This window comes from Spea bombifrons, chromosome 11 (assembly GCF_027358695.1).
Source record: "Spea bombifrons isolate aSpeBom1 chromosome 11, aSpeBom1.2.pri, whole genome shotgun sequence".
Taxonomy (NCBI): domain Eukaryota; kingdom Metazoa; phylum Chordata; class Amphibia; order Anura; family Pelobatidae; genus Spea; species Spea bombifrons.
Window position 1 is genome coordinate 22,079,345 of NC_071097.1, and position 24,204 is coordinate 22,103,548.

The 24,204-nt window shown below is 39.5% G+C and overlaps 1 protein-coding gene across 2 annotated transcripts in view; it reads left to right on the forward strand.

The window, feature by feature from the left end:
* Positions 1-6,574, forward strand: part of RHOBTB1 (Rho related BTB domain containing 1) — a 33,208-nt gene extending 26,634 nt beyond the window's left edge. For both annotated transcript variants that reach the window (XM_053450143.1, XM_053450144.1), the window contains 5 exons: positions 63-181; positions 896-1,046; positions 1,761-1,849; positions 3,047-3,152; positions 3,732-6,574. In XM_053450143.1, coding sequence (XP_053306118.1) covers positions 63-181; positions 896-1,046; positions 1,761-1,849; positions 3,047-3,152; positions 3,732-3,904 — 638 coding nt within the window. In that variant the 3' untranslated portion in view covers positions 3,905-6,574. The remainder of the gene's footprint in view (positions 1-62; positions 182-895; positions 1,047-1,760; positions 1,850-3,046; positions 3,153-3,731) is intronic.
* The last annotated feature ends 17,630 nt before the right edge of the window (positions 6,575-24,204 follow it).

Below are 24,204 nucleotides of genomic sequence, written 5' to 3' on the forward strand. Positions count from 1 at the left end.
AGTTCCAGGAAACTATGTCAGCGCGGTCTTACTGATAACCTTGGTTTTTATCTTTGTTCCAGATGTGACTTTTAAATTGGATGATGGAAGCATCAGTGCCCATAAGCCCCTTCTAATCTGTAGCTGCGAATGGATGTCTGCTATGTTTGGGGGCTCGTTTGTTGAAAGTGCAAACAGCGAGGTACAAGGAGTTTTTTTTCTCTGTGACTATTCTTAACTCTTTCCTTGGAAACAGGATATCCTGCGTGTCTTTAGCTACATTTCTTTTCACAACGTAGCCACAATCCTGTTCTTAAACCTATCCTGTTGCATGAGAGACAGGGCAACATTTTAAAGGGTCAATAAAGTCCTATTGTAAATGGGTGTTATGGGAAAAAAACACTTTTTATAGGGATAGATAAGTATAGATGGATAAGCACACCATTTTCCTCCATCTATCTATTTATTGCTGCAAAAAGCCCCTGCAGGAGGGCGACAAAAGCAAAACCCAACTTCCTTGAAATCCAAGGAACATCCTAATCAGCCAATCAGATAATGGTAAGAACTTAAAGTATGGCCCTTAAATACGTTACCCCCATAACATTACATATAGACTAGAATTTCCCTAAATATCTTTAAGCATGCGGAACCACTATATCTCAGCAGCTCCATTCTTGACGTTGATATAAGGGGCGATGCGGAAACATCCCATGTAGCCAGATATTTAACCCCAGCATCAAGTGAATTTTTGTGCTTCTTTTTTATGATTGACTTGATGTTTTTCTTTTAACATGATGATGGTATTGATCCTGTGTCAGTGTTAAATGTATGGCTCAGCGAACGTTCTTGCATACTATGCATTTCTGTTATTCCACGCAAGTAATGTGATCCTTTTTTTCTGTGTCTGCCCTTGCAGGTTGTTCTTCCCAATGTAAGCAAATTGTCAATGCAGGCGGTCTTGGATTACCTATATACCAAGCAGTTATCATGTTCAATGGAAGTGGACCCTCTGGAGCTGATAGCATTGGCCAACAGAATCTGCCTTCCACACCTGGTTGCACTTACTGGTAAGCGAGGCGTGATATTCACATAGATTTCGCTTTATTTTACATTTGCCCGCACCATCAGTGGTGTTCTGTCAGCTGCCTCCTTTGTTGCTTACCCACTTCAAGGGGTTCTTTTGCTTACAGTGAAATCTACTCTTAGAGATGTGCCTTAGCAGGGTACTGGTAGTTGTTGGATTCATTCAATTTTTTCTTATATGGCCCAACAATCCTAAATCTTTCATTTATATTTTTTAGATAACAAATAATATAGATAGACCTGGAGGCCCCCTCCCATTTAATTGCTGGCCAACACAATTTAGAATAACAGCATTTTCTTTTTAATGGAAGACAAGTAGATGACAGTAAATATTTTTAGTCACATAATTGTTGAGAAGCGGCCAGAGAAGGCTTTATTTAATGCCTCACCTGTAATGCTTTGTGATGCGTGAAGAATTTAGTCATTTGCTCGCTGTGTAATTATTAATATGGCAGGTGTCCCTTTTTGGTCCCCATTAACCGAATCCTCATCTGCACTCCAAAACGCTTAAAAGTTGCTTTTAAATTGTCTAGGTAAGCTGGGGCTCTGCACCTTCTTTGAGATATAGCCCCCTATTGCATTAGTTCACTGATCTTTTTGTCCTGAACTCCACAGATGAGAAACACAACTTGTCTTGTGTTATATACAGAATATTTGTAATGCGTATCATTGAGTGTACTTTGCCTTTTGTTCTGCAGAACAGCATGCTGTGCAGGAGCTGACCAAGGCTTCGGTGAATGGCGCGGACATTGATCAGGAAGTGCTGACCTATCTGGAGCTTGCACAGGTCTGTATTATTGCTTTTTTCACCTTTAAGGAATTGTTAGATTCTACGCGGGTTGCTGACATGCAGGCAGAAGAACAGCAGCTGCAGAGGTCCTAATCTCGCACAAGGGATTATCCGGCTAAGAGTCACACAAAGAGTATTTGTTCGTATAAGGGCAAGGCATTTGTGCTCTATAGATTCTCAAGGGTTCTGTGGCTGGGGACCATTTCTAGGCTTTAAAGAGTGCAATGAAACTTTTTATGCATAAGCCTAAAAGTCTGAAAAGTGATCTTGTCACCCGGAAAGTGGCCGTTCCTCCTGATTTCACCATTGCATCAGTTGATATAAGGCTATAAGGCCCGTTTTAATACATTCTAACAAAATTGTCTTTATTCAGAGATATTTGTGGATGAGATCTCTAGTTTGCTGTTCATTTATGAAGAACCTGCCTCTACTGAATGCACCAAATACACCCACAAATTCCCATAGCTAACTATAAAACTGTTGCAGGTTACATTGGCGTGTATAAATGATAGAGTTGTTTATGTATTGTTCATTAACACAATGTTTAACAGAGCAGTAAGCTTCACCACAGCCTTACGATCCGGAGTGGTGTTCCGCCTGTCCTGTTGCATACATACCGTACTGTTGAAGCAAGTAATATTAAACGCAGCATCCGGAACTCTCTCCAGAAATACTTTAATCATGCCAGATGCCAGTTATTCAGCATTTGTTATTTAGTGGAGCATTGTGTTGTTCCAGGCTGCGATCATGTGATGTGGGCACTGAAAAGTCTTGTTGGCATAGTGGAAGAAGAAGCTTCTCAGATGCTTCTGTTCTGTGTTTAAGTTTATATTGGAGAGTTTTTTGGGTGGCAGAACTGCGTATTTCTCTGGTTAACATGTTAGGACAATAGCTAATATTTTGTCAATGAGCAACAGATGCCTATTTTCTTAATAGATATACTTCTTATTCAGCATTGATGTAAGAATACCAGGATCACATTCAATGATCTTTATCCAAGCTTTCATGGTGCATTACATGTCTATCTAACCTTATAATCACCGTCATGTGATAACCTGCTGTTCAGGTTACATAAGCTCTTAACTAATGGGTCTGTGACCTAGAATGACGACAGTAAAACACGACGACAGAATCCGTAAGTGCATTTCTTACAGTTTTGTTTTTCTCATTGATTTGTTTTGTTCTTCATTGCAGTTCCACAATGCCCATCAGCTGGCAGCCTGGTGCCTACATCACATCTGCACAAATTACAACAGCGTGTGCTCCAAGTTCCGCAAGGAGATAAAAGCTAAATCTGCAGGTTTGTCTTTTTTAGACTGGGCATTAAAAAAAATAAATAAAGTAATTCCTCATTGTTTAGATTGTTTGTTATCCTTTTCGCTAGATTGAGGGAGAGCTAAATACTTGAATTGCTGCTTATAGCACCAGATCATGTGATTCTTAATTCGGTGGCGTTTATCCACTAAAGGGATAGTTGGCAGGAAAGTTTGCAGAAGAGACAAGGTTTCAGCTTCCTCGCTTCACTATTTATTAGGAAGGTTCAACACCTTTGAGCTTCTGCTGTAGGAAGTCCCTGGATAGTCCTGTATGATGTATAAATAAATGGGAGATGAGAGTGAAAGAAGGTTACTGGGGTTGGAAGCCTGATGTGTTATATATTTTAAAAATATGTTTCTGTAGAAAAGATGTGAGCCCCAGGAAGGAAAAACTTTAAGGGTTAGGTGTTAATGATTCTAGTGCAATGTTTAGAAGTGGCCATGGCAACCAATGGAATTGTCCAATCAGCAGAGCTGGTGATAGGACCACTTTACAAACTTTGCACCATAATCTGTAATTAGTAATAAATAATAACTTTATTATTTTTGTACTATTTGCGCAGAAAATCAGGAATATTTTGAAAGGCACCGCTGGCCACCTGTATGGTACTTAAAAGAAGAAGACCATTACCAAAGGGTGAAAAAAGAGCGAGAAAAAGAAGACAGTGTGCTTAACAAACATCGGTCAAAACGCAAGTGGTGCTTCTGGAATTCATCGTCCGCAGCCTTTGCCTAAGCAATGATTTCATTGCAGACTTGAAAAAAAAAAAAACATATAAAAAATGTAAAGTTAATATGGTGTCTTAACGTCAAAAATACGCTGTACAGTAATTAGGTTTCAAGCACTGATTTGAATCCACATGTGTGCATTTATTGTTTATGGGATCAAAGCACAATTTCACTTCAAGCAGGTCAAAGACTTTCATGGCTGGAAGGCTGGTGACTGATCACTGGCCCAACTGGTGGCGCAAAGGATTAATGCTTTGGGAAGCCGACAGAAGTTCAAGTTTTACGATCACCTGTTGCAATACAATGTATATTAAGGCAATATACATAACACTAAACACAGGTATCTCTGTTTCGGGAGCAAAGTCTCACCTTTTTAAGGTTTGGTTTTTTTTGACACCGCATTCTTGGTGGTGAGACTAAGGAATATTGCTTTGTTACCAATACATATTTTCTATAATACAGTTATGTGACAGGTGGAGCAAAACTCGTAATTTCTGCTCTCGGTCTTGTGTTTTCTTGTATAGAGATCACAATGTGTTGTCCAATAGTATTATGTCAAGCTAACCGCGATAGCAGGAGCTCGACAATCACTCAGTTTTGTGTATAACTGTTATTGGGTGAGAAAATAAGATATCAAACAAATATTCAAGTTCAGGTACTTCTGCTGTGTGATAACAAACATTTTTTGATCCACTATTTCAAATAATGCAGGTGATGCTTTTAACCCCCATATCATATACCATGTTCTACAAATCCAGTTTGCTGGGTAATTTTAAACATACCATAACCCATGTTGTTTTACTATTTCAAGAGTAACATCATTTCTGAGAATCTAAATTTTGGAGTGTCTGAATTCTTGGCCTCTGGTATTCAGAGGGTAAAAAGTTTCACTTAAATATATTTAAAGGTGCTGTTCCACTTAGACAAAACATTGATTCTGCATTTCAGTATATTAAGCCAAATAAGCCTTAGCAGATCTTTCGTGTGCAGGTTTAATAACATAAAACAACAGAAATGTATAGGAAGTTTTCACTCTCAATGGCAACATCCTATTAGTGCCTGCTCATATGTCACATGACGTGTTTCCAGCAAAAATTGAGTGAGGCGATCTAAAAGAGTTTGTGGGATTGGGAATTCAGTTGGGCCAGAAATTAATATTTCTAATGCTGCATTTAGTTAAAAAAGTGTTACATTTAGCAGAGTGTAAGTGGAACATCATCTTTAATGCTAAGAAAACCCAGCAGGCTGAATTTCCAGCTTCATCAAAAATGTTTTTGTACTGTCTTAAAATGTCTATATAGATACTTGGAATTCGTACATTTAGATTGTTGGTGCACACACACACACACACACACACACACACACATCCGAAAGGGCTTTATTCACAGGCATATTCAGGGCAAATTTTGGACCCATCTTAGTGGGGGGGTATAAGTGTTTTTATGTGTATTACCTAAAATATATAACTCATGCGGAACCATCTATTGATCATGCAGTCTTCCACCTTTAGTGTCTACAAAACATGATGAATATTGTCTTGTACTCTAAACACAGGGTGTTATAACTTCTTCAGGTGAAAAGATAGAAGGATTAAGCTTCTGCTGTAGCTCAGCGAACAATTGATTTTATTAAGACATAGATCTGCAGAATCTGCTTATTCTAGTGGAATTGTTACACGGCGCAGATGCTTGCAGTGTAAGGTTATACTTCCTTCACCTCCTTCCTTCATGTGTTGTGAGTTAATCAGTGTTAACTATTTAAAACAATGCATACAAATATTTTTTGAAAGATCTGAGATGTTCCTGTGCCACATTGCCATACTTTATATTTTAGCAGTATAGCGTTCTTGTAACCTAGTAATGAGTGCTCTTTTATTATAATAAGGCTTTGTGATTGCTACAGCAATAGGACAGGGCTTGCTACAGTACGGTAATATTTATGTTGATATGGCTGATTGGTATATAGCATAATGCCTCAGACCTTTGCCTGAAATGTAAAAACAATAAGGGTCTTTGACTACGCCACACATCACCCACTAAAGAAAGTGGAAGTTGGGTGATCGCTCTTGGTCCCTTTCTAAGTATAGATGAACGATGTGGGTCTGTAGGCTTAGTACAATGAGAAGGGCTTATTTGCCCCAAATTAGAGATTTTCTGCTGAAAGCCATATAACCTTTTACTGTTATTAAGGCTCTAGTTAAGGTTCCTTGTTGGCAATGCTCGTTATCATTATGGCCGTGGGTGCCACAGAGTACCTGTGTTAAATAACAGAAAATAATCTATTACGAGTAGGCTCTCCGTGGAATGGATTGAGAAACTAGGTAGCATGATTTACTGGGGATTTTGTTACAAGAACATCATTTGGGGTATAATCTGAGAGATGGACAATTTAAATTCACAAAATCATGGAATTTATTCGAAACAATTAACTGGTTGGTTTTATACAACCAAATCTATGATTGCAAACTTGCCAAATTGTTACAAACTATACAAACGCACCTGGGGTATATGCAATAATATCCAGTTGTAATCTTATGTCAGTTTATTTAACCAAGTGGCTGGTTCATTTGGTTAATGCAGCCTATGGCCTTTTATCTTTGTGGTTATTTTATGTTTGTTTTTTTATTTTGTTTTGCAGAAAATTATAAAATGAAATAAAATGTCAAAATTTGTTTAAAGTCGTGTCTTTTATTTCATCAACTTTTTTCCAAATTACAATATACTGGGCTGTGAAAAGGTATTTAGTTTACCCCCTTCCCATTTTTTTTAATTTTTTGGATATTTGTAATGCTTAAATGTTTCAGATCATCAAACTAATTTTAAAATTAGAAAAAAATAATCAGAGTAAACACAAAATGCAGTTTTTAAATGATGATTTCATGTATGGAAGGAAAAACTATCCAACCCTACCTGGGCCTATGTGAAAAAGTAATTGCCCCATTAGTTACTAAATCAACCAATGAACCAAATGTAATTGATAATTGGGCTCAATTAGACAGGCATGATTACTGCCAGCCCTGTTGAATCTAAACATAAATAGAACCCATCTTCTAAAAAGCAGCACATGTTGCCTCGATCTAAAGAAATTAAAGAACAAATAAGAAACAAAGTCATCGACATCTACAAGTTTGGAAAGGGTTACAAAGCTATTTCTAAGTGAATCGCAGCGAGAGCCAATATCTACAAATGGAGAAAACTTGGAACAGTGATGAACGTTGCAAGGTGTGGCCGGCTTACCAAAATTCCTACAAGGAGAACGTCACCTAAAACTCGAGCGCGGTTGGGTAATGCAGCAGGACAGTGTGTGTGAGAACTATTCTGCTTCGACACACAGTGAATACATTTTGCTTGTTTGCTTAATATGTAGGACAGCTAAAACAATTCAATCCAACCATCATATAAACAGCGATGTAATCTCATTTTAGTTTTAACACAAACTCACCAGCTTTGCAGAACAACAAAATCTGTAACCTACATTTTAAAAACAACTACCCTGAGCATAGTTTGTCTGTAAACATACCACGCTTTGTCCAAGAACCCCATACAAAAAGGAGACTTTTATATGAAGAAATTAGTGAACGTGGGAGTTTTTGTGTTAAAGTAGACCCGGAATTTGAATACAGCAGCTGGTACCTAAATGTTGCTTTCTCTTGGCAGCTTGCGTTGTCGTATTGCATAGCGTGATCAAGTTCATGATAGTCGATCTCTGCCTCTTCATTGACCTAAATTGATGGGGTTGCCTGGTGGTAAGCATAGTACGAGCCAGGAGATGTGTTCAGCAGCACTCCACCCTCTCTGTCCTTACATTTTGTTTTGAAACCAAAAGTTTAGTGCAGGATCAATTTATGTAAAAATGTATTTATGGAATGTAAAGTCCCCCCAGTATTGGAGTCACTCACAAGATGTTATTGCACCCTTAGTTAAATAAGAAGTGCATTATCCAAAGTAACAGAATCCAACACATGGCAATAGCCAGCAGCAAAGCAGTAGATACAAGAATGGATGAAACACGTGTAAATGGGCCAAAAAACTATTCAGACCAATGTTTGGTTGCTTTTTGGCCCTTTTGTGAGCATTTTTAATTCTGGAACAAAATTAATTGCCCGGTGCCCACATTCACTCACACTGTCACTCATTCTCTCACACTCTCATTCTCGTTCACTCTCTCTCTCACACTCTCTTATTATTTCCCTATCTTAGCCAATCGCTACTGCTGACCACGTCCACATCTTCTCCCTTCCATTCAGTCTTCTATCTTTGTCTGCATCTACGCTGTCCCTGCACGTATGTACACAAGGGTCTGATTGGACCACCGCCCAGAATGTTTGCCAAGCCAGTGCTGGTAAGTATATCACTAGATGTGTCAAAATAGCTGGGGAGCTGGGAAAGGGACAAATGCATATGGTGGGTATCCACCCTTGTATTTGCATGGGGAACGCCATGTAAATTTCAAATGTATATGATGGCTGCCATGTCCCTTTAAACTCCATCTACTCATCTAGAGTTTTTTCAACTTTTTACGTTGCAACTGTAGAAACACTTCCAGTGAAAACTATCTCTACCTTTCTCCTTAATGTACAAGCAGTTTGTGATTTCGAAATGACATCAGCTGACTGTCCTGTTTATCAAACACAGCATATGCCATGTTTTGGTATCACATTGGATTGCCAATGATCTAGTTAATGTTTTATCTAGCACTAGTAAAGTATTTTCATTTATACTGGCCATTTATCAACTTTTTGAACTTGGCAATGACATTGCCTCTCCCAGTAAATACTGCTGCTTTTACTTATGCAGAACTTTAATGTACTTCAAATATGGTAAGCAGTCATAAGGTATGCAATGACAAGGGTATTGCCTGTACACTAAAACACATGCCAGTGCATAATGCATGCGTTAGTTAGTAAGAATGTGGATAAGAAGGAATAATCTTCCATAAAAGGGAACTGTCTCGATCATAAACTTTAGCATAACTAAATTTATTACTGTGAACTTTTTTACTTTACCTAGAGGGTGGTAGATAACTGGAGCAGACTACCAGCAGAAGTAGTAGAAGTAATTTAAATATGCATTGGATAGGCACATGTGTATCCTGAATCTAAGACAAGACCAAGTAACAGCAGCAGGAAAAATGAGCTAGATGGGACGAATGTTTCGCATTGTTTGCATTTGGATTTGTACAAACGTTATTTTTAATGAAATTTGGCAATCGTGCGTTCGTACAAATCTATGATAACGAGGCGAGCCCCAGACGAAACAAATGAAAGGCAAAATCTCTCAAATTTCGTTAAGATCAGTTAATTCATTTGCCGCATTTTGCCGATCATTACAGCCCATTTTGCTGCCATTACCAGAAATCGCAACCTGAAAAAGAGAGGTGGCTTCACCGGCCACTGTGCCCTCTCCCCGCCACCAAACATGTATGATGGCCCATGATACCCGTGCCCTGGACCTCCTCTGTGGCAGAGGGGCTCTGGAGAAACCGGGAGAGTGAGTGCTAACTAACCTATTTGTTTTCTTGGTAGGCTGGCTTTCCTAACGAGAAAACTGATAGGTTAGTTACCACAAAGAGATTGCCAATCAGGACGCGCCACAGAGGAAGACCAGAGAACCAGAGGATTCTGAGCTCTGGCTACCCGGAGCCTTCCCTTGCAGGACGCGGCCAGGACTGCCCACTGATGTCAGCGGAAAAAGCCCCCATTTAAAGGGAAAATGGGCGGGGAGTGGGGCGTGTCAAGACTCCGCTCCCGAAACCCGGAGGATTCGGGTGTTGACCCTGAGAACCAGAGAAGTTCCCAGGTATGGAGCACACCTGAGATTTTTGAGCGACTGAGAGCTCCTTTTTCGAGAAGTCTGTTACAGTTTGCGGGCGTCAGGGAGCTGCAATTAAAATTCAGGAGACTCCTGGAATTTCCGAGAGAGATATCTGAATTACAACCTGTTTGATGAGGTAAAGTGGGTAGGGACTGTGTGTAGGAGGGTGCATATGAATGACTAAAAACTGTAGTTAATTTTATTGATTTAACTTTCACTCACATTATAAGTGAGCAACAAGTTTTCACAGAGGGTTATCTCTTTTATGAGAAGGTACACTATATGGACACAAGTACTGGGGCACCAACAGGAGCTTTTATGACGTTGCATTCTAAATACAGAGACATTAATATGTAGCTGATCCTCCCATTTGTAGGTATAACATCTTACACTCTTTGGGGAAGGCTTTCTACAATATTTTGGAGAGTTTCTGTGGGGATTTTTGCAACCATGTCTTTATGGCCCTTGTTTTGTACACTGGGAGCCAGTCATGAAGGAGTATAAAGGGGCCTTCCCAAACTGTTCCCACAAAGTTGGAAGCATAGCATTGTTCAAAATGTCTTGGTATGTCCCCTTCAGATCACACATTCTTTGCTCGATGAGTGGGCGAAAATTCCCACAGAAACTGACAAAAAAAAGAAAGCTTACAAACACAGATGGCCCCCACTGGACACGGCCACAGAGACTACTATGATGTATTGAAGGAGCCATCTAAGACTCCTAACACGTCAAACATGTGGTCACACACACCCACGTACACAGGAACATATCCACACACTTAGACACTTGAATAACATACACACACATGCACACAATAACATACACAGACAATCACACACAATAATATACCCCAAAACATTCCCACACTAATATACCTAGACACATGCCCACCTTAACACACCTGGATACACACTAACATACCCATAAAACAAATGTGCACAATAACATACCCACAAACATACGCTATCATACCCAGACACACATTCAAACACATCATTCACTTACTGTCAGGACTCGAGTATTCAGGTCGGGTAGGAGCCAATGTGCAGGGGATACTTGGGGGTTCGGTCCGTAACCCATGATGCATGATTATACAAACAAAGACACCACAAGCAGAAATCTAGGTAATGCAATGTATTGTATGTATATGACAGGACAAGCAAATAAGGGTTATATAGTCTGTAAGCAAGAAACCGGACATATGCCAGGATAAATACCGGTAATAAGTCTTTTGGCAGGGAGCCCACTTGGAAGGGCACGAAAGGCAGGCAACCCACTTGGAAGGGCACGAAAGGCAGGGAGACCACTTGGAAGGGCACGAAAGACAGGGAGCCCACTTGGAAGGGCACGAAAGGCAGGGAGCCCACTTGGAAGGGCACGAAAGGCAGGGAGCCCACTTGGAAGGGCACGAAAGGAAGGGAGCCCACTTGGAAGGGCACGAAAGGCAGGGAGCCCACTTGATAAGGACACAAAAGCAGGGAGTCCACTTGATAAGGACACAAAAGCAGGTAACCAGGAACGGTACAGGTACAAAGCCACAGCAGAATGGTCCACAGACTTCAATACAAAGGCCCTGACTGAAGGGCAGGGCAGGTTCATAAAGGCAGGGTAATCCAGGTAACAAGGCCCAGCTGCTTGCAATAACAAGGTCTGGGTGTTCCAGAGAGAGAGGGGCGGCCACTAGTGGTTGTAAAACAACATGAGCATCAATAAGTAGTGAATAAATAAGAGGCACCCCGGCAATATTCTCTTGTGTCCAAATGCTGCATACAGTGACACACACATACTCATTTTAACCAGGAATAGGCCTGGAGATATCTCATGGAGGACATTTTCACAGCTGCTAGACTCAGCTAAAGACATTATCCTTTTTAATACTGGCCCTGGGTTAAACGTGTGTTACAGGGAATCTTGTCTTCCATTTAAGTATGACACACCTCCCCATACACACATATACACTACCCATACACACACACATACACTGCTCTTACGCATGCCTACCCACACATACATAAACTCCTCACACACACATGCTTCCCAATAAACATACATATAGACTGCCCTTGCACATGCCTACACAGACATATACACTATAATACATATACACACACATACACTGCCCATACACACAGATAAACACATACACTGCCCTTATACACCCATGCCTATACATGCACATATACACACTGCTTTTATACACACTTGCTCTATACACACATATATGCCTGCCCATACACACACATAAACATTGCCTATATACATGCCTCACCATATGTATATGCACACACATACTGGCTTACATGTAGGCTTAAAGCACCCCTTCCCTCCTCATCATCTACCCCCTTCCCCCTTCAGATACCCCCTGCTTTTTCCCCATCAGATACCCCCTTCTTTCTCCACATCAGATAGCCCCTTTTCCCCAATCAGATAACCCCTTTTCCCCAATCAGATAACCCCTTCTTTCTCCCCATCAGATACCCTTTTCCTCATTATCCCCTACCCCACTTTCTCCCCAAGTCTTACCTTTCTCTTCTTCCTTTCTGCTTTCTCCTCCTCCTTCCTTCTTTCCTCTTGTCTTGACGAACAAGAACGCGAGGTCTGGTTTGCCACTCGCTGTCAGTGCAGTGCGCCGGGGCCGGGCTATATACACATCATATCCCGTTGCCCAGCACGCGTGATAACTTAATGTTGGGCTGGTTAGGCAGATTCGTGATCTCCCCAGCCAGTCCTGCAGGCTGCGGCTGCTGATCAGGCGGCTATGCGTCCCCTCACAGCTGCGTCCGAGGCGAGTGCCTCACTCACCTCACCCTTCCTACAGCCCTGTATCATCCCTTTCTGTACATTGGAAAAAATGAATCAGAAAGTTCAAATCAATTTGTATCTTTATTGAAGATTTATAGTTGATTGAAAATTTCAAGTGTTGCTACTTTGCCCCTCAAAATGCATTCTCTCATGCAAATTCCCAATTTAGTGAAAGCTCATTCTAGACAGGTTTACTTTCATTCTTTGTTCAACACAGAATATGAATAATGTATATCTACTGGGGCCAAGTTCCCTGAATATCTTCTATTCAGGTATATTCCCTAAACGATTTGGCGTATGCGTTTGCATATGACAGCTTCTGTAGCAGGGTGACAAAATTATTTTTAAAAAATTATAAAGCAAAGGGATGTTGAGATTTTCAGATCCTAATGAAATATATCCTACACGTGAGAGCTTTTGTTTAAAGGCTGTGTCCAATGAAGATATCACCTTCACTGAGCAATTTGTCATTTGTCTCTTAACAGAGTATATTTTTAGATCTGCTGTAAATCATGAATGCTTTTTCCATTTTAAAGTTCTTCATGACTGACACACGAGCTCTTTGTTAAACCACCTGCCAACGTCTTCGTAAGGGAATGAATGTCAATAGCTATAGAAGCCCTGAATAGATAGTATATAACAATACCATAAGCAATTACCATGCATCATTTTTACGGGGCCCTAGATTATTTTTCAGATATTAAAATAGATATTGTAACTCGACACAGTTGAAGCTGTTCGCTTTCATTCTACGACCTTGGAATATAACATTTAATATTAATATGTTTTTTCCCCAGTGGATGTTGTATGAGTAAATAATAGAACAATGATAGTCAAGGAACTTAATTTACTTTCTTGTGTTTACTGATTGACCAACACAGGGACATGATGTAAGGAATCGCTGAAGTCTTCAAGCGAAGGCTGGAGCCCAAAAGGGCTATCTACCCCCCCCCCACGCACACACACAAACACACCATAAAAATACAAAATAACTAAAAAACAAAACAAAAAGGAGTTTGAATAAGTTCATTCAATCAAGAAAATTCCCACATGCACTTAAAATAAAATTTTAGGGTGAGTGTGTTGTGTATGTACATGTGTATGACACGTGTGAGCATATGTTGTCAGAGAGTGCAAATTGTTAGCATGTGTGTGTCAGTGTATGGTGTAGGATCTGTGTTAAAACTGTAGTATAAACTAATTATTTTTTTAATATTTGTTCAATAAACATTATGTTAAATCATATTGTGTAGATACACTATAATGTGAAAGCATAATGATATATTCAATGGGAAAAATATGAGGGTACCAAAGAGAATTCTGGCCTAGGAAGCCAATGTGATTTTCACATTAACTCTACTACTAAATGCTTTCTGATTTTCCCAATTTCATCTATCCTTATCAACAAACGCTTCCCAATTTGTACATATTTATTCCACGGGTAAAACTAAAAATGAATCAATATGAGTACGCTTTTTTTGGAACTACTGAGTTCAGATGACAGTAAAGTACACTGGAAATTATTTTTGTGATATATATAGTGAATTCAGTAAGATGCTACAATATCAGAGAGCTTAGACAATTTTTAATGCATACACCATCTTCCTAGATATACAGTTTCCAATATTATTATAGATGCATTTATATATATAACGTCAGTGGAGATCATTCAGTAGAATGGAGTTGAAAATGTTAGATTTTTTATTAAAATGAATGTTTATACATAGTCGGTGCATCCTAAACAAAATGACAAGTAATTACCCGAGCAGCACTATTTCATTATTCACTGACCTCATTAAACTGAAAGCTTTAAGCTGTAGAGAGAAAATGCAAAAAGAAAAAGCTTTATGAAAATAGATAATACAGACAACTGGATTGTAATGAGCATTCAGACATTCAAGTGTTCCACTTTTCCGTTTCCTAGTAATATATTTAGAAGGCTTATTGAGCAATTTTGTTTGCTTAGTAGAAATATTGAGTATTCAATATAGCATTTCAGAGGGTATTAATGTGGCACAAAGGGTGGCGCTATCACATAATACCTTGTTTAGTGCCTCCAGTGCTCTAATGTACCTAGAGGCATATTTACCTTGGGTATTACCCCGGGCCTGACCCAGGTCAGTGGCCTCTGCTGCCCCTCTTGAGTCATCAATGCCAAGCGGTTGGATATTACATCATAACCAGGCACTTAAAGCATTTTAATCGAGTCTATGTCAGCAAAAAATGCGACCACATAAAAGTAAATGCTAAGGTGCATCTGGTAGAAAATGACTCAAAACAATCCAAATAACAGTACAAATAAACATACCAAGAGCACATTGCCAATGTCTGGACCGTGCTGTCTTCCTCAGAGGCCACGCTATTGGCCTGTAATTATTGTCTACATCGCTTGGGCTGGATAAAAAGCTCCACAAAAGGGAAGGTGGCTGCCAGTCAGCTCAAGGGCTAAACTACAGCTTTCACTTCACTACAGATTTATATCATATATGAGAACTCTTTAGGTGAATCCAGGTGAAGCACTGTTACCCGGGGTCTCTGAGTCACTTTCCTCTTTGTCCGAGTAGGCAGTTGTGTTCAGACATGCCCACGCCCTGCCCACTCCCTATCTGCTTATGACTATGTGAGGCTAACCCAGGGGCATAAATAGAAACCACAAGGCCCTGGTGAGAAAATTGCTCTGGGGCCCCCCAACTTCAACAGCTGGTCTGTGCCATAGTTGACCCCAAACAACTTGTCTGTGCCTTCTTTGCCCCTTCAAACAAACACTCTGGCACACATTTATAAACACACTTACACAAATTACACATACCTACTCATACTCACTAACACATACATGTACACATTCATTCTAACACACACTCCATCTCACCCCACGTATACATCCATGCTCACACACAGACAATTACACATCCATGCTCACACACACATAATGACACATTCATGCTCACACACACACGGAATTACATATTCATGCACACAATTACACATCCATGCTCACATACAAGCACAATTACACATCCATTGTCACACACACAATTACACATCCATGCTCACACACAGAGAGTTACACATCCATGCTCACACACAATTACACATCCATGCTTGTACACACACAATTGATACATTGGGCGCTTGTGGGCCCTCAAACCTGATGGAGTCAAGCCCTGAAGGCAATATGGTTACCCTCTTGTATTTCAAGAGCTACTATAGCCTCAAAATAATAAAGCCTTTCGGTAATAAAGTACTTTTCACAGGTGAGTCAAATTCCGATTAAAGATTAGACTTCCTTGTTTTATTAATCTTTCTTTTCGCAATCACACAAACCGAAAAGAGGTCAGTAAATAAATTTACTTTTCAAACACTCATTATTTGGAACAAGGCAAACGTCTACTTGATACCATATACTTACCACGTAGAATTTCAGTAATTCATAATTTGCCCAGAATCTTGTGTGTGTGTGTGGGGGGGGGGTTTGCAATAAAACTAGTATTGTCATTATGTGTATATTTTATTGTTGTTAATTATTGTTAATCGACTGACTTTCAGTCAGCGTTAATGTTAAAAAATAAACTATTTATATATGTGTGAAATAAACAGAATGAACTGGAGCAATCAAATAATTATTTACTTTAATTATTGTTTTTTATGTTTAGAAGAACTGGGGAAAATTGACTAATAGAATTACATGTTTCTATAAAAAGAATGATGTCTTAGCAACTCTATTCAACAGAGAATTTTGTATCTCATTTTCGAGTGATTTTCAGTGCTTTAGACTAACCCTACAGCAATATCTAGGGACATGATTTCATTAAAAAAATCGTTCTTCTTCTATATAAATATTCATTTTCATAGATGTAATTCTTTGGAGATTTTTCACATACCAACAGCTTCAGTATGCAAGGCCAAATATTTTCAATTATCTAAAATAGTTATGGCTCTCTTACTGATTTACACAATCCATTTTTATATTTTTAAGAAAACTAGGCCAATTAAGTGATCAAAATTAATTCATGCTCAGGCATATAAAACAAAGTTAAATGACAGTTAAAAGTCTAATAACATATCTATCATATCTAACGTATATATATATACAGTAAATATATATTTGTTTATAATTTTAAATTAAGTGTTTCAATTATGTCATTATGGCATTTAAAAAGACCCATAAATGGTTACATTAAATAAAAAATATTTCTGCGAATATAGTTAATTGTTATGCTTTGTTCTTACCCATGAACTAAGTATTTTAGATGGGATAATGGGCTACCAAAAGTTTCAGACCATCATCCTAATTTAATATTAGACAAACATAACAAAGTGCAGTTTTAAATGATGATGTCATGTATAGAGTTATCCAACACCATCTGAGCATCAAAAGAATGTCTTGCAAAGTGAACTAGGCTAACAGATCTCAAATAAAACATGATATTGTGATCTAAATAAATTAAAAAACAGATAGCAAACAAAGTAATTGACATCTATCAGCCTGGAAAGGATCACAAAGCCATTTCTAAGTCTCTGGGACTCCATTTAACCAAAGTGAGAGCCATTACTTACAAATGGAGAAAATGTAGAACGGTGGTGAACCTTCTCAGGAGCGTCCGGTTTACAAGAGTGGAACGACGACTCATCCAGGAGGTGACATAAAAACCCAGACTAACATGTAAAGAACTGCACGTCCCACTAGCCTCAGTTCAGGTCAATGTCCACAATAATAGTAAGAAAGAGACTGTGAAATGGCATCCATAGGAGAGTTACAAGGTGAAAAACATCTGCTGACCAGAAAGAACACAAAGGCTGGTCCCACATTTGCCCAAAAACATCTTGATGACCTCAAGAGATTTGGGAAAATATTTGGTGGACTGATATCCACCAAGATCCATGTCTTTCAAAAGTGGACCTTTTTGAAAGACATGGATCATGTTACATCTGGCGTAAAAGTAGAACATTCCACAACAAGAGCATTATAGTAACAGTCATACACAGTGGTGGTAGTGTGATGGTCTGGGGCTGCTTTTCTGATTCTGGACCTTGACCACTTGCCATAATTGATTGATTTGGGCCATGTGGGGAAAACTATACAACCATTTAAGGATAGAGTGTCTCAACATTAAACTTCAATTAGAAATCCCAGATCAGATACTTCTTTGTCCAGGCATTTAAGGGAGGCAGGCCACAGTGATTGAGATACCAAATTTGGAACTTTGTTTTTAATTGGTATAACATTTCATATCAGTCCCTGGTGATGTCAAGGACTGGAGTGGAATTATGTATTAGAAATGTAAATGTTGGGTGCACTTAAGTCTGTGTGTTGTCTAGTGGATTGGGAGCATTTACACATTGATGGTGAACACCTCAAATCGTTTGTGTTGAGGTTCGCTCTTTATGTGAATAGAGCTGTGATTATTTCACAAGACCACCCGTGCGCCTGTGCATCTTTCTATTGTGATGTATGTTTCAGTCGAGATGGAGCAATGGTTGAGTGTGCAGATGGCAGCACGGTATGACTGATGCATACAGATTCCAGTGCTTAGTAGTACGACCCTAACCTGTGGGCCTCTGATGTATTTATGAGATGTGCTGTCCTAGGTTTGGACCAGGAATGCACCCTTACCCCTCAGAGTCAAACTATAGGCCCTTTGTATTTATCTTGTGGAGGCAACCCATTGACGGTGGTCCATTGGATACAGTTACATGTTAATTTTTGTAACATCTATGAAGAATCCATGTACTGGCCTAAGCTTAGCCAGCCTAGGCCAAAAATATACACATGCTCCTGTCTGTGATCACAAAACATCAAAGTTCTAAGGAGATCTAATGGGGAACATATATAAACCCACTCTGGTTCATCAATAAATAAATCTACTGTGGAACCATTACAATGTATTCATTTTTTGCATGATTTCTTAGTTAAATTACAAAATATCTATCTTTGTATTTAATTTTTTCCTTCATATGAAAACACTTGTGGGTCACCTACTGCATGCATCTTGATATTGTCACTGTTGAGTTTAGCTTTTAACCAAATTCAAAGTACTAAGAGCTTGTTCCTTTGTGCTTGTGCTGTGTTTTTGCTATTAAAAACATTTTTATTTCATCATTGTTACTATTTTAATAAGGGAAAACAAACATTAATAATCAGGGACTCTCACAGATTTAGCTATATATATATCTTTCCCCGCTTGCAGAAGATCACTTGTTAATGTGTAGTCACATAGTGAATCACACTTTAATCTAACCTAATATTACAATAATTAATATTCCCATATTGCACAAGACTTTTTTTAGATACAAATTTAGAAATTTGATTACACATCGTTATAATTACATATTCTCGGAAGTTTTGGAGTTTCCTGATTAAAAAATAAAACAACAAAACAAAAACTAGATTAAGTTTAAGATACATCTATGAGTTGAGTTGTATGAAAATCTAGCCCAATATATATATATATAATGTATATATATATAAGTGTACCAGTCTTATGCCATTCACTGATTTGTAGCAACTATAATAGGACAGAATTCAACGTTAAGAATTATAAAGACGTCAAAGCGACAATTCTTAAAGTTCTAACATTATCCATATTTAACTTTGTATTTGTTATCCATGTGTTTGGCAGCTTTAGTGCCATTACAAATCGAGACATAGAGGGAGACCTGTGAATTTTGTCCGAACCTCTAGTATGGGGGATTCTGCATCTGCAAGGTGGGTTGTAAATTTAATGGGACTTCTTAGATATCATATGATAACTGGAGTGTCCACTTAAAGGAGAAAACATAATAGGAATTGTAGATCAGTAGCAACTAAAGAGTGACCCATTGGTTACTACTGCACCCAGATACGTTTAACTTGAATGGTTTTCTCTTAAAAAAAGAGAGTTTTAGTTACCTTCAAAAATACATTTTGTGATCAAAGAGCAACTCCTATCAACCTGAGCAAAGCAGAGGCTAGTGCATCTCATGCAAACAGAGATCTGCATTTCTACAGCAACTCTGCGGTACTCTAAAACCCAATGAGAATGCAATTATTTTCACAACACATCACAAATAACCCAGTTAATCTTTACTGTGTGCCGCTTCTCATAATAGCATTCAGAGTGCCTGAGATGAACTCTTGGAGGAAAAAGGCTAGCTGCTCTCAGCAACTTTATTTTGCTGATTTTATTCATACATTGCAGCTAGTCGGTAACTAAAAATTGCAGGTCCTTCAGACAAAATGAGGCGCTGTGTCTTTCCGTTTCCTTTTTGGAGATGTCCGTGGAGTGGGCTAACCTCTGCGGTCTCCACTGGTGTGATCTTAAACAAATTATCCAAAGCTGCTGTCAGACTTGGCACCAGAACCCTGCCTTCGGGCAATAAGAGAGCCAGCGAGGGTAACAAAAGATCTTTCAAGTTTATTACATATACACGAGGACTTTATCATTAAAGCAAGCAGGTCCGATCTGCACATTACACAAACCAAAAGCTAATCTAGCTAGGTATATTTTCATGTTTATAATTCTATCCTCCCAATATAGAGACAGAAATGTGAATTTGCAGCCTAATCGCATATATTTACATAAAAAGGTAGAATAAATCAAGTTTATCAAGTTCAGCCTATCCAACATATGCCTTGGAGGTAAAATACTCTTTTACAGAGATGTGAATTTGAACAAGAAAAACAACGACTTCATGATAAATCAGATTAATCCCTGGATCAACAACTTGGAAGTTATGATGCGTACTAAGCAACAATCCAGTTTATTCTTAAAATACTCCACAGTTGAACATTTTCAACTAGCGCCTTGGTTTGTCCTCCTGAAATGTTAGATGGTATGTTAATGTGGATATCAGGGAGCTTGAACACCCAACTCTCCTGCAACCATGCTTTTTACTTAATATTTTCTAGATTTGGTCACTTATCTACTTCGTTCCTTATCTGTTTGACCTCCACGTGGCCTATATTTACCAACCATTATTTCATGAAACATTCCGGTGATTCAAGATATTATTTGGTATTTTTCAGTGAAATAACACTTTAGTGTTCCAGAAAATGTATTGTGCAATAATTATATTTATTATAAATGTATTAAGGACCTAATAAGATAAGGAAGTCTTACTTCTTATCTGGTAAGTGATCAGTTTAGTGGACTGGCTAGTTTTCCCATACACTATACTGACATCTTGTGGCAACAATTGGAAATATACACAAAGACTTCATTTCATCCAACCCCCCAAAAACAGGTTTTTGGTAACATGTAGTCTCCACAATGTATTTAGCCCCTAGCTGCCCCATTCGCAGTAGGCGTCTTACTTTTGTTAAAAGATTTGCCCGGCATGCTGTGTCTTCGATAGACTCCATAGACTTCTAATGCAGTCTGCGGAGACTGTGCTGAGTCAGCGAAGTCTCTGTAGAGTAAATAGGCAGGTTTGGGAGATGAAAGATCTTCCCAGTAACCGGCACAATGAGCAGCGGGACATTGGGGGGGTTGGTCACCCTAGGCCAGGATACATTGCTGTGTAGCCTCACATTTTAGATGGAATGTAACTGTACTGCCATGTACCAAGATCTGCAAGGCATTTTACAAATAGGTAAGGGCCGGCACCTTTGGTCTGTGCAACCAAGTGGTTTATTTATGCTACAGCAGGAGTGGTTTCTCCAAACATACTTGATAATGGTATGAACCACTAAGAACCATTAATTGGACCCTGGGCAAGCATTTAATAGCCAGCCTGCCTGTGCTATCTTTGCTCAAACAGCCTGCCTCTGCCATCTTTGCACTAAACAGCCTGCCTGCGCCATCTTTGCCCCAAACATCCTGTCTGTGCCATCTTTATTGTTGTTATTCTTCTCAATTCACAAAAGGTTCTTTACTTAACCCCTTAATGACAAAGCCCGTACATGTACAGGCTCAAAATGCATTGTTTTCATTGTCCTTAAGGGGTTAAAAAAGATGTGTGCTTGTGGCTCACAAGGAACAATGCCATAAAGTGAACTACCAGAAAGATGCATGCGCATAAAAGAAGCATATATGTCAGAGGCCTGGCTCCACTCTCCTTTTGCACATGATGTGAGCCGCTGTACCGCGGGTATGGTGTACAGTTCTGGAGAGGCTGTCTCCGGGAGGACATTGACATATTGGAGAGAGTTCAGAGGAGAGAAATCAGGGAAGTCTAAGGGATCTTAATATGGATATCTTGGAGTAAAGAAATGATAGAGGGGAGTTTATTTCAGACATCTCAGAACAAGGGGCCATAGTATAAAACTTGAGAGTCAGATGTAATGTATGGAGGTTTCACTTTATTAATAGGGTAGTAGATAAACTGAATAACATCTCATCAGAAATGGTATAGACTAATACACTGAAGGAACTTAAACAGAGATGGGACAGGCATACAACCAGAGCCGGCCTTAGGTGTTCTGGCGCCCTGTGCGGACTACTCCTCTGGCGCCCCCCCATCCCAAAAAAAGAAAGGAAAAAAATCTTGTCACTATCTATCCCCTCTCCCCCTTTATCACTATTTACTACCTCTGCCCCTTCTCACTGCCTTCCCCTCTGCCCCTACTCACTATCTACCACCTCTGCCCCTTCTCACTGCCTTCCCCCCTCTGCCCCTTCTCACTATCTACCACCTCTGCTGCTTCTCACTGCCTTCCTCCCCCTCTGCCCCTTCTCACTGCCTTCCTCCCCCTCTGCCCCTTCTCACTGCCTTCCCCCCTCTGCCCCTTCTCACTGCCTTGCCCCCTCTGCCCCTTCTCATTATCCTTACTTACCTTGTTGAGTCCTGCGGTGGGAGCCGGAGGCGTCCGTCTTCCCGTTCTGCCGCGGTGCGCGCTTCACAGCTGAGCGTGAAACGCCAGCACCGCGACGCAGTCACGGAGAGTGAGGGGCGCCGAGCGGTTGCTGAAAACTTCACTTAAATTCAATCAGGGGTTTTTTTTGTTTGTTTTTACTTAATTTAACATCCTCCATGTTAAATAGAGTTAAAAAACCTTTATTTAACATGGAGGATGTTAAATAAAGTTAAAAAAAAAACAATGTTTTAATTTAAGTCCCAGGCAGGCGCCCCTGTTGCCATGGCGCCCTGTGCGGCCGCACAGGTCGCACATCCCTAAGGCCGGCCCTGCACACAACTAAGTAAGACAAGACCAAGAGCTTATTAAGGGCTGAGTCTCTACGTCAGGAAAAATGGGCAGACTAGACGGGCCATCAGGTTCTATGTTTCTATGCAGGATCACGTGATGATGTGACACTGAACATCCACCTCACAGAGGTGGCCTACATAAAGAATACAGTAAGCCATCCAAGTTTAGCCTACTATCATTACATCAAAATAGTACCAAAGGGAAACTTAAAATTCCAAATTAGGATCACCATAATCAGCACATTTCATCCACAATAAGATAAAAGTATCATAAAGTGTATATTTTAGGGCGGACCAGACTGGGGATGACATGGCCGCCTTGGTACTATAAAGGGTGGCAGTAGATGGCTGGATACCATAGTCCAAGCACACCGCAGCACCTGATCTGTCCCTGGAGCAGCAGATAAGGTGGGTATGGAGCCCCGACAGCTGGCGTTCCATCGGGCACCTGCCAGGTGGCTAGTCTGGGCCTGTTTAGGGTTTCCTGAACTACACAGGGCATTGAGGTTGAGATAAATCATGATAGCTTAATGAATAATGGAATATGGTTTAGTTGGCAGAACAATACACAAGAAATGAATCAATCCTGACATGTTACTACAGTACTAGGAACGCAAATGAAATGACCGGGCGTTTTCTTGCATATAGTAAATCAGTTGCAAAGACGTATCATAAAGATCATCACTCAAAAGGATTATTGAGCATTAAAAAGTACAGAGTCACTTTAGCAAAAATTCATTTTAATATGAATGGGAAATGAAACATGAAACGCTGCGCTGTGACATAAGCACTCTTGTTCGAGTCATGGAACGTCTGTGTTATGCAGAATGATGTCAGGTAGCATTGTGTTTTTTACAATAAGGCTGCTATCATACTGTTTTCGCCCCGAAACTAAATGGCACCTGAACAAAGATATTTAGTATTGGATTAGGACTGCATTAGACAGATGGATTATTCAGATATAATATTACTATTAATGACTGGATCTAAAAATACTCTTTGATTTATATGTACTTTGTATATAACCCTGATTCACAGTTCAATGTCCTCTGAATAATAAATATCCATCATTCGAAATTGCTCGGTGACCTTGATTTGAAGGTGATTTCACTGACATAATGCTTTATCTGGAGGCTCGGAACGCTGGTATACACGTTAATGCTTTTAGCTTTCGCCTTTATATAATAGATGGAACAAGGGTTTTTTTCACCGACTGGAAAATAAGTTGGAAATATGTGACTAACTCCAATTAAGTTTTTTGACTGGATGATATCTTAAAAATCATCCAATCAACAACAATCAGCAGCTTAACAACAGTGAAGGGATAACGTAATGGGGAGGAATATACCGTACATTTATGATTAGTGGGGCTGTATGAGACACTAGGCTGTCCCATTAACCTGAAAAGTCATCAATACAAAACGTTCATTTATTCGTAAGGCTAGAATCTTGGTCCCTAAAGCAGCACTTTTTATAGGCTCCGTGATGACGGAACAATGCGTTGCTTTTAATGACAAGTCTGCCGTTTTTGGACATGCTCCGCTGGGTCAAGCCAAATTTCCAACAT